The following is a 10,921-nucleotide window of genomic DNA, read 5'->3' as shown; positions in this document are numbered from 1 at the left end:
ACACATAAAGTCAATCAAGGTCCATTAGGTTGATAAACCAAAGTCTTGATTTCTCCAAAACCTCTATTAAATTTGTCTCTTCTCCACGAAAACGACCTTTAATCTCCTGTGGTTAAGATTGCGTACACCTTGGCTATATATATCTTCTTACACAAACCAATTTTGTTGAACAAGTCGTGTTCACTGGCTCAGTGGGACGTAGCTACTGGGCTTTGGAATCCGTCCACGAAAACGGTGACGTATTAACACATCACCTACAGTTACTGTGACGCACAACAATACGTAACTGCCGTTGACGTTAGAGTCTCCGCACTTCCCCCTTCATAAATCTCTCCCCCCCCCCCACTCTCTCTCTCTCTTCATCGCATCCTCGAACAACGCGCACTCCCTCTCTCTCTATCTGTTGGATTTAGCATCCATGCAAGAAACAATCAGTTACCGGACCTCCATCTCATCCGCCGTGCAACTGAACGGATCTGGAATCGAAAAACCGGTATTGGAGAATGCGATTATAGTGTTTGCGAGGCAGGGATGCTGCATGTGCCACGTAATCAAGCGGTTGTTGCTGAGTCACGGAGTCAATCCTCCGGTTTTTGAGGTAGAGGAGAAGGAAGAAGCTGACGTGGTGGATCAATTGTTGAAGATGAATAATGGCGCGACTGGTGGGGACAAAGGAGGAGGAGTTGTGTTGGAGAATCTTCCGGCGGTTGTAGTGGGTGGGAAGTTGTTTGGTGGACTAGAAAGAGTCATGGGTGCTCATATTACTGGTGAATTAGTGCCAATCTTGAAGGATGCTGGTGCTCTCTGGCTATGATTGACTGGTTTTTATTAAAAACAAATAATCCATAAATTTGCTCTGTTTTCTGTGTAAATGTTCAATACTTTCAATAATGTTGAGAGGGATTGATGTGAATTTTGAATTTGCTTTACACTTGTTTTGTCTGTTCGGATTTCAAAAGTGGAGGATTTCAATTGTAGCTTAGATGATCATACACCATTTTCCTTCTTCTTGTTCAGATTTCTCAAGATATGGCAGAGAATCTCAAAGAGCCAAACACAGAGTATGAGGAAACCAAAAGGGGAACGGAACAATTATCACCTAATTGATGAACCCATAATTGTTGATGTGAAAATCAATAGCATCTCAAATGGTTGGGAGTGATTTCATCAAGATATCTGCATAAATCACATCATATATTCATCATTATTTTAGCTAAAAAATGCTATGGGAGTTGGGTCTTACAGTGAGATTGGCCTTATCAAAATTGCCACTGAGAATCCCATGATGCGCATAAGTTTATCCATTTTGTGGGCTTGGGGAAATTAGTCAAATCATAAGTCTCTTGTCTTTTAATGAACTTCCAAAAACCCCATTATCTGTCTCCCTTGATTTTTATGCTACACATGTAGAAACGATAACCAGACAATCAGTGATTGGACATTTTAGAGAGACGATTGTTTGTTTGTAGAACATACACGTGTTGGTGTATATGTATCCTCTGTTAAAGTGTTAATCTGATGATGTACTAGCGTCTGGCCCGCGCTCCGCTGCGGGAGCTTTTTGGTAGTTTTAATGGGATGTTTTTCTTTTGGGCCTTGCAGTCGGAGTTGGTTTTCACAAATGTCTCTGCTCAACTTACAGGTAGTGAAAGGATATTTTGTTGCATTAAATGTATTTTCAAGTACCTTTGTTTAAGCTCCACCCCTGCCTCAGATTCAACTTTATCACAGATGACAAATAAATTGAAAACAATTGCAATCCACAATATTTTTCTGGAATCAAAATACATGAAAAATGATAGATTCCTCCCATATTGTAGTTGGTGGGTTATGTTGTTGAATAACCGTGAACGAAGGAACAAAGTTGTGGCATCCGGGAATTTAAATTTTCAAATACAGGTAAAGTAGTTGAAACCCACAAGAGAATAGTCTCTTGTTCCTCAGAGCATGAGAAGCACCAGATAACAGGACATCCATACTTGATTGCATGTTAGTCTGCCTTTGCATACACACATATGGGGTGGCATAAGATAAGAATCCTCAATAATAACCGCATCAACTTTTTTGCTCATATCCAAGAAAGTCACTTGTGCAACTTGTTTGCTCTCAGCCAAGAAAGTCATTGTCAGGAGCCAGAGTGTACTGCAAATTCTACTGCTTTAAGACCTTCCACATTCATGTGCTGATCAGATCAGATTATGGAAACTAATTCAAAGATGATGTGAATTCTCACCCGGATTAATTCATGTGCAAACAAAGATAAAATATCAACAGTGCAGCCCATTAACATAACCATAACTATAATCAAGTATCATACATTGAAATTTGTTTGTTTTGAAATGTATTAACAAGGGATAACGGTTTTCTGTTTGGTAATTTAAGGCTTTATATTGGAACTTTTAGCAGGCATAATTTGCTTTTACCTCCTATAAAGAATGGTCATCCAAAGAGTTGATAGTTGATACATAGTTGGTAATATGAACTCTTATGATAATCGACAGGCCAGACGCGCCAAGATACAATGCTTCACCAGGATTAAGCTTCACATGCTTGAAAAAGGCGGCTGATACGACACCAATATCAGTAGGACATTGGTTTTCTAACTTCAGTACCAACTGTTTGTTATCAGTTAATTGCCCTAACTGAAGGGAGGAAAAATGGGAAATCCACTAGGACCACTACATTCTAATCAACCTGCATTCTAACAGAAAATAGTCATGGCAGTTGGATCTTGAGGTCTGGCAAAAAACAAAACTTTTACCTCAACAGATGAGCCCTCAATTACTGCAGGTGTACTTAAGAATTTTCAGTCATGATTTCTGCTCCAGATCATCCATGGTGGCAAAGGACTAAAGTGAGTTAAATATAACTCTGCAGCAGTAACCATTTCCAAATTTTAAGAGCTAATCCAACTCAAGAGCCAGAAAGTTCAAAATAAAACAAAGTAAAGAGAAGGCTACAATGATGCCACCAAGATATTTGATTTCACACCTTTCAGAACACCACTAAGAACAAAGCCAGCATTTTCAAGATCTCACTCATAATGTTTGGGGGAAAGGACATACAAAAAGCAGTTATGAAAAAAATCCAGAAAACAGGTCAGAAGGCACTTGAAGCTATTAATCAATTTTCTCATGTATGGGCATACCAACCATTTTTCCCTTCCCTAAAGAATAACCTAATGCAGAAATCACCACATGCTTTAAAATCAAAAGCTTGAAGCTATAAAATTGCACCTTAAGAAACCCACAGAGTGAGCAACTACCTTAGAAGATGATTCCAAAGCCTCTCAATGCAAATGGTTTCCCATATCTTCACCTTTGGAAAGATCGTTTTAGTATACTTGTATTCCCACCTGAAAAAGTCCCCAGAAGAAGAAGAATTAAATTTTCAATGTTGAATCCATTGGAAAAGAAAGCCACGGAAAGAATTTGTTCACCAAAGAAAATAAATCAGAAAAAAATAATGGAAGGGTCCATTTTATGTGTCCCTCAAAGTTGCAGATCATAAAGACAGAAAAAAAAATCAAACAGTGAAACAGGGATCCCCTATAGTTTCTGACATGTACATCATGTCCAATGTCATGGATTCAAAGTGCACAGAAAGTTACAAACCTTACCTGCAATTTATATAGCATTCACCAAAGAAAATAAACAAAATTTATTAATAGACTATAGACATGGTATATACCGAGAGAAATCAAACAAAATGCAAGTAAAATGGACACATAGTAAATCCACCAGAGACTGGATAAGGGCGTGTGTATATTTTGAACACAAAGTTACATATTGCTAAACCCAGACCTGGTAAACAAAAGGAAAGCATGAACAAAATAGATCCCAATTTGTGAGTACATACATGTTGACGAACAATATTGGCTCTCATTAGCTTGCTGTCCTAGACAGAGACTTATGTATATTTCGAACACAAAATTACATATCACTAAACCCAGACCTGATAAACAAAAGAAGGAAAGCAGGAACAAAATAGATCCCAATTTGTAAGAACGCACATGTTGACGATCAATATTGGCTCTCATTAGCTTGTTGTCCAACTCAGAAACTGACTTCTTCATTGGTCACCTTGTAGCTCCTGCAATAATAGCTTGTCAACGACCAGAAGATAGAAAGTAGAGCAGATCATTAAATGATCAAAAGAAACAACTATAAAATACTAAAGTACAGAGTAAATTACAGTTGTATTGTTGTCTTCATGAAAAAGGTGACCATTCTACATCCTCTGCAAAAAAGAATTCAACACAAAATACACTAAAGAAGATCAAGTACTCACAAGTATATTGTTTCCCCTCCTAAATAAATCCTTGAAAATGGCCTGGAGACGGTTGATACATACATAAAATGAATAATACAAAATAGAAATCATGAAATGTAACACTATCTGATGATGATAATCTACAGTTGATAATGTACGGTTCATAGACAGTTTGACGCAGGTTATTCAAGAATCCTTGTGGGCACCATAGCTGTGTTTCCAATGAGAATTTTCTCCATCCATTTGTCCTGTCTTCAACCTTAAGTGATAAAGCACAAGATGTAATTTTAATGGTGTTTCAGTAAAAAAAAGATTAAAAACAAACAAAGAAATCTTCACTTAAAGGATAAGAAAATTGGGTAAATGGTGTACCTGAAACCCAGTTGCAAACCTAGACAGATGTATCAAATTTCCAGACAGGCCTGCCATGATTTACATCAGCAGAGAAAATTGATGCTCTTTAATAAATTATTGTCGTGGCTAATAAACTATAGTTTTGTTCTGAAGAATGCACTCTCAATTAAATTTTACATGATATTATTAGGCCTTTGTTGGACAACAAACTTGTGCACAAATAGAATAAACTAGATTGGACTCAGAATAAGGAAAAAAAGAAGACTAACAGACATAAAGAGTATAACTGTATAAGCTCGTAGTCATACTTTGATTGAGCCTCACATAATCTCCATAGAGTGCAGTGTCCTACCATTACGGATACCTACATAAATGAAACAATCAAACGAAAAATAATTTTTTTTTGTGACCGTAACTCAACATATCATATAAAAAATGAGAAGACAACGGGAAACCATGAACACAATCCTTCAAACAAAGCTCCCAAACCATTGCAAACCAAGAGCCGCTCAATATATTATTTGAAGGAGCAGTTATTATTTCAATAGAGAAATAAACAACTTATCACATAACTTCAATAGGGTGAATGTTGTTGCAGCTATGAAAAAGACCATTGAAATTGCAACCCAAAAGTGTTGGAATCCAAAAATTGGTACTTGGTATGCAACTTATATAAAAAAAAAGGAATCAGATACAACAACCATGATTGTCAATTCTATTTTATTTTTTTAAAAAAAAAAAAAAACCATAACTTTATATATATTAAAAAAAAAACCACCTTGATTATCAGGACTATATTTAAGCATAGTGAGAACAGAATTCTTGTAACAATCTTTTTAAGGCCATTTGTCTTACCTCTTTGTATTTTTCTGTGCACCTTCTTGATGTTCTCTCAACAGAATTCTTTTTCCATTTGAAAAAATAAAAAATAAGGACAGGACCCATAGAATATTAAAACTTACAGGAAGGGTCTCCCATATCGCTTCATCACTCATTGTTTCATCATCTCCAGCGATCAAAGCCCTACACATCCTATGTAAAACAGAAACATTAGTTAGCACGGGTAAGGAAACCAAACCTCATCCATTTACACCACTATAAACATTATTGAAGCAAAACTATAATTTAATGATGAAATTATTTTGCCTACACTTTCTTACACCAACTATGCAAATCAAGTAATCAAGAACCCTCATAAAAATTGGCACCGCCAAAATCAATTAGAACAAACAAACAGCGCTGACCTTTGGCTCCTCGTCTATAGCAGAAATGAGATCGGAGAGCAGATCAAAACAGAGGAGAGGATTAAGGGACTGCTGCGCGGCGGAAGCGACTATGGCCTCCAGCTGCGTCACCAAGACCCCGAAACGCGATAGCGGTACATTCCATCTCACTAAATTCCACGCCATCAGAGAATAACAACTCCAGATTGGAGAGACTCACGATTTGTGCTCTCCTTTACTACTCTGGACCGAAGCTCACGCCAACAGCCCATCAATTGCTGCTTGGAGGAAGAAGAACATAGAGAGATGGGATCGAAGAACTAGAAGACAAAACTAAAAGATGAGGACTATTTACATCTTTACTTAACTAAGCAGGTCACATTCTGATAGGAACTTGATTCTAAGTTAACTCGGGGGTACAACAGTCCAAAAAACAAAGGCGAACAACATAATAATTGAAGTATCCAAATAAGTGAATAACCAATCAAAAGAAGACAACTCAACACATGAAAGTACCACGCAGATGCATACACCGAAACCAACATGATTCCAAGTGAGGAAATTCCCACCTGTTAGCGAGATCAACGACGTAGGCAGAGGATATTACCTTCTGCAGATGCTCATCCTTCAGCAGATGCACGCACCTCTGTAGTTTTGTATTTCGCAAATCGAATTTCGGATGAAAGAGAAGTAGAGACGTGCGGAAGGAGAGAAGCGAGGATCAAATGACATAATCCGAACGGTCAGAGGCCATAGTGACATGCAAAACCACGCAAAAATGAAGACAGAAAAAAAAAAAAAAAAAAAAAAAACCAATAGACTAACCAAACCACAAAGACCCTACCCTCTAACCAAAAGAGCCATGATCTGGGATCAAACCTCCTGTGGCTAACCTGTCTAACCACTGCGTCTATATCAGGAGGAACCACCATGGACCAAGAATGGAAGTATGGAAGCATGGCCCCCTCTTGCCCAAAAGGTTGGCTGCTTCATTATAGTCTCGCCGCACATGAGATGCAGTCCAGCACTCCAGCGGGAGAACCTCCCCAATACAAAGAGAATATCATGGACTACAAGTCTCCAGTCCGATCAGTGCCTTAACACAACATGATTCTTCGCTAGAATAGCATTAATAATCGTCAAGCCTCCCAATGGATGCATCTGTAGCCCAAATTAAATAGGGATAAGATCCAAAATGACCCCTCTATTTTGATAAAAGTGTTTTTTGGCTCCTCTACTTTTATTTGTTAAAAATAAACCCTTATATTATGTGAATCGAAACATTTAAGGCCTTAGAGCATCCACAATGGCTTTTGTATAATGACCCTCTATCCTATTTTACCGTTTGAAACACCAAAAAATTCAAAAATGATTGCCACAGCAGTCCCTGCATTTTGCAGGAGCAGCCCCGCTATTTTGCCGAAACACTACAGTGCTCCTCTATCCCTAGCGGAGCACTGTAGCTCTTGTAAACAATTTTTTAGTATTAATTAATAAGAGATATGGCCCACTTGTAATTCTATCCAATCATATATCCCTATTTTGTCAAAAATAGACTTGTTTTTTGTCTAATAAACAACTTTTTTTTTATATTTATATTTCCTATTTAATCGGATAAACCTTAAAACAAATAACAAATTTTTATTAGATTAACTTAAAATTACTTAAAAGTTACACTTTTCTAATAAAATAATTAAAATATAATGTAAAGAGTACAAACTACGATTCACTATAAATATTCCATAAATGCTCGATAAGATCACTTTGGAGCTGAGAATGAACTTGTCTATCTCTGATTTGAAAATGTTGATCTATGAAATCCTGAAGTTCATATGCATGGTCTTCTGGCACTTCTATTGATGGAGGACTTTCATCGATTTGATCATATATGAAGGACATATTTGGTGTAGATGTCGCTCGTCTTCAACGATCATGTTGTGCAATATGACACATGCAAGCATAATATATTATTTTATTTTAAAAATGATATTGTCAAAAATATATTTGTTATTGTATAATGTAATTGATAAAAATTAAACATAAAAGATTTTAAAAGTGATTGGAGAAATGAATATTTTAAGTTATAGAAGATGGTTTAGAGGAGCTGTTGTGGAGTGCTGTTGAATTGTGATTCTGTAAAACTGTAAAATGACTCATTTTACTGTATTTTAGAGAATCTGTTAAGAGGAACTGCTGTGGATGCTCTTATAATGAATTTCTGTTAAATCGTTGTTCACGTGGAGTAACAACACCGTTAACTTATGACGTGGACATTACAGGTGCCACACAAATTACACTTAAAAGAACAAATAAACCTTTCAACTTCAATAAATGGAACAAATAAGCCCCTATACTGTTGGGAAAATAACATCCAAAATAACATGAATAACATTCAAAATGCCATAAATAACATCCAAATTAGCTGCCCCCTTAACATCCAAAATAACATCCAAAATAGCATAAATAACATCCAAATAGCAGTCATAATATCCAGAATAAGCCCCTTTACTATTGAAAAAATAACTTGTTCCTCTCAACTACATGATCTATTGTGGGGGCACGATCTTCTTTGACTTGTTCTTTCCGTGGTCTAGACATTGAAGTTATTTTTTCAATAGTAGAAGGGTTTATTTGTTCCTTTTGTTGAAGTTGAAGGGTTTATTTGTTCCTTTAAGTGTAATTTGTATGTCACCTGTAATGTCCACATCATAAGTTAACAGTGCCGTTACTCCACGAGGACAATAATTTAACAGAAGTTTGTCATAAGGGCTTAAATGTTCCTATTCACATAGTATAAGGGCTTATTTTTAACAAATAAAAGTAGAGAGGCCAAAATGACACTTTTGTCAAAGTAGAGGAGTCATTTTGGATCTTATCCCAATGCAAATTGAAGGGCCAAAAGAGCAGCTGAGGCTTCAGCCAGTAAAGGATTAACACAACCGAGTTTATTAGTGCCTTAACACAACATGATTCTTATTACATTTGCACTAAAATGAAACCAAACAATGCCTTAACACAACAGGAATGCGTTCCATTCACAAATTTCCAAATGATATTCCTAAAATAAACCTCATAATAGGAGAAGGTCACGTGACGGAAAGATTGCCAACAAGGCCATGGATGAAGAAAAACCGAAGGGTGTACTTCGGTTTTTGACCGAAGTATACGCCTCGTTACAAAAAGAAATAAGGTACTTCGGCTCAGTCGAAGTGTCAATCTCAGTGTATAACAGAAGGGGCTACTTCGGTAAACAAGGTTTAGCTACAAAAGAGTCCTACTCCCCTTTGGAGAGGGATACAGATGGAATTTACCATCCGAGAAACCCTTTGGAAAACCAATGAGAGAGAGTTTGACTCCAACTACAACTCAAACACTTCAAACCCATATAAAAGGGGAACCTCTGCCCCCAGGTAAGCCATCTAACTCCTGCACTCTAAAATACTTACTGAGTAAGAGGTAACGCTCGAAGCAACGAGCCATCCTCCCAGGTTTATTACTGTACTGACTTGAGCGTCGGAAAGGTCCCCTGAGTACACCCTCGGGGCCCTACCGAAGCTTACGTTCGCCTCTTGTGCAGGAAGGAAGGAAGAGAACACGTACCAGCGAAAAAGAAGTCAGTTATTCCTACTCAGTCTGACTTGGTTGATTCGTCTAATAAGGCTTGGTTGATTCGTCTAATAAGGCAAACCTGTTTCAGATGTCATCACCAAACTATCAGGAAAAAATGCCCTCAAATCGAACATTACAAAAAAAAAAGCTTCTAAAGTTCAATTCAAACTAGAGAAACAAACACCTCACTACTCCACATAAAATGTATTTCCTCCATAGAAGATATATTCAGGACCAGCACAATGCTCAAGTTTATTTTGGACAGCAAAACTTTTGTAATTTGCATTAATTTTTTTTATTGGCTTTCAAAATTAATATGTTCATATATGTTTTTTTTTGAAGGGCATACACCCTGAATTTCATTAGGATAGAACAATCTTCTTACAGATAAACTGGCATGGGAACGAAGGCAACACAACCCATACCAAATAAATGAACAAGATCGACAACACAAGAATACCGAAGTTTAGCATGTACGTAGCAACCAACCTCGACCAAAACCTCCCACAATAGCGAGATCACACTTGAGCAACTGGATGTAAATCACAATGCATCGCATTCATCAAAAACTGAGGGGGATCAGTAATCCAAAAACAATGAGACCTAGAGATAACGACCTCCTTTGCTAGTAAATGGGCACAAGAATTCAAATCACGCTTGACATGATGAATCATCCTCGTTTCAACTGAACGAAACATAAACAAGGTCTCCTTAAGAACATTTCGCCAACTGGATAGATAGCCTATATCATCTTGTATGGCATCAACAACAATCCTTGAATCCCCTTCTAGTTCATTTTTTTATACCCGAATGAGACAACAAAACGAACAGCTTCAAGAAGAGATTCGGCCTCTGCATCAGCAGCATCCAAAGCAATTGGTCAGGAATTGATTGAGGCAGCAAGAAACCTACCAAACTCATCCCGGATTATAGCACCAAAAACCCGAACAGCATAAACTGCACATTAGATGTCGCATCCCAATTAATTTTAATAAAACTCATCCATGGAGGAAACCATGAACAGGGCACAATGTTGCAATGGGTACTTGGATGAGAATTGTGGCCTACCAAAGGAGGAACCATCGCATCCCCGAAGCATATCATACCTCAATACATGTAACTATATTGTCCGCGGGTTCTTGTTCTCTATATTGTTCGCCTTGGGGTTTTTGTTATTGTGAATACATCAGGGATTATCCTCACTGATTTATTCCTCATGGACCTAACAATTTAGGTATGACCCAAATCACTTAAGCTCATGAAAAATGCATAATTGACATATAAGAGTAGGCTTTATCCATATAAGCCCATCGGTTGGGACATACCCAACCGATGTGGTATATTTGTTCTCAACAAAGCAGGACATTCCCACAAAACATGAAGAACTGATTCATGTGTTTGCAAGCAAATAGGGTATAAATCCTTGTGCAGGATATCACGTTTCTTTAAGTTCTGCTTCCTAG

At 37.4% G+C, this 10,921-nt stretch overlaps 1 protein-coding gene and 1 long non-coding RNA gene across 9 annotated transcripts; one reads left to right on the top strand and one right to left on the bottom strand.

Moving 5' to 3' along the window:
- Positions 1–326: 326 nt before the first annotated feature.
- On the top strand, positions 327–1,010 carry LOC119989219 (glutaredoxin-C9-like). The gene has a single exon (XM_038834611.1). The coding sequence runs from the start codon at positions 419–421 to the stop codon at positions 812–814; it is 396 nt and encodes a 131-aa protein (XP_038690539.1). The 5' UTR covers positions 327–418; the 3' UTR covers positions 815–1,010.
- A 711-nt stretch (positions 1,011–1,721) lies between these two features.
- LOC119989221 lies at positions 1,722–6,869 on the bottom strand. Of its 8 annotated transcripts, none has more exons than XR_005465755.1 (10): positions 6,694–6,869; positions 6,419–6,495; positions 5,871–6,127; positions 5,589–5,658; positions 4,935–4,990; positions 4,645–4,694; positions 4,195–4,531; positions 4,013–4,092; positions 3,266–3,355; positions 1,722–2,871 (listed from the first exon to the last, which is right to left on the bottom strand). It is a non-coding gene; the product is annotated as an uncharacterized LOC119989221 (long non-coding RNA). The 8 variants fall into 8 exon arrangements; XR_005465756.1 differs by having other exon boundaries at positions 6,457–6,495; XR_005465754.1 differs by lacking the exon at positions 6,694–6,869 and having other exon boundaries at positions 6,419–6,659.
- Between the last annotated feature and the right edge of the window lie 4,052 nt (positions 6,870–10,921).

This window comes from Tripterygium wilfordii, chromosome 21, assembly GCF_013401445.1.
Source record: "Tripterygium wilfordii isolate XIE 37 chromosome 21, ASM1340144v1, whole genome shotgun sequence".
NCBI classification, from domain to species: domain Eukaryota; kingdom Viridiplantae; phylum Streptophyta; class Magnoliopsida; order Celastrales; family Celastraceae; genus Tripterygium; species Tripterygium wilfordii.
This window is presented reverse-complemented; position numbering and strand designations above follow the sequence as displayed.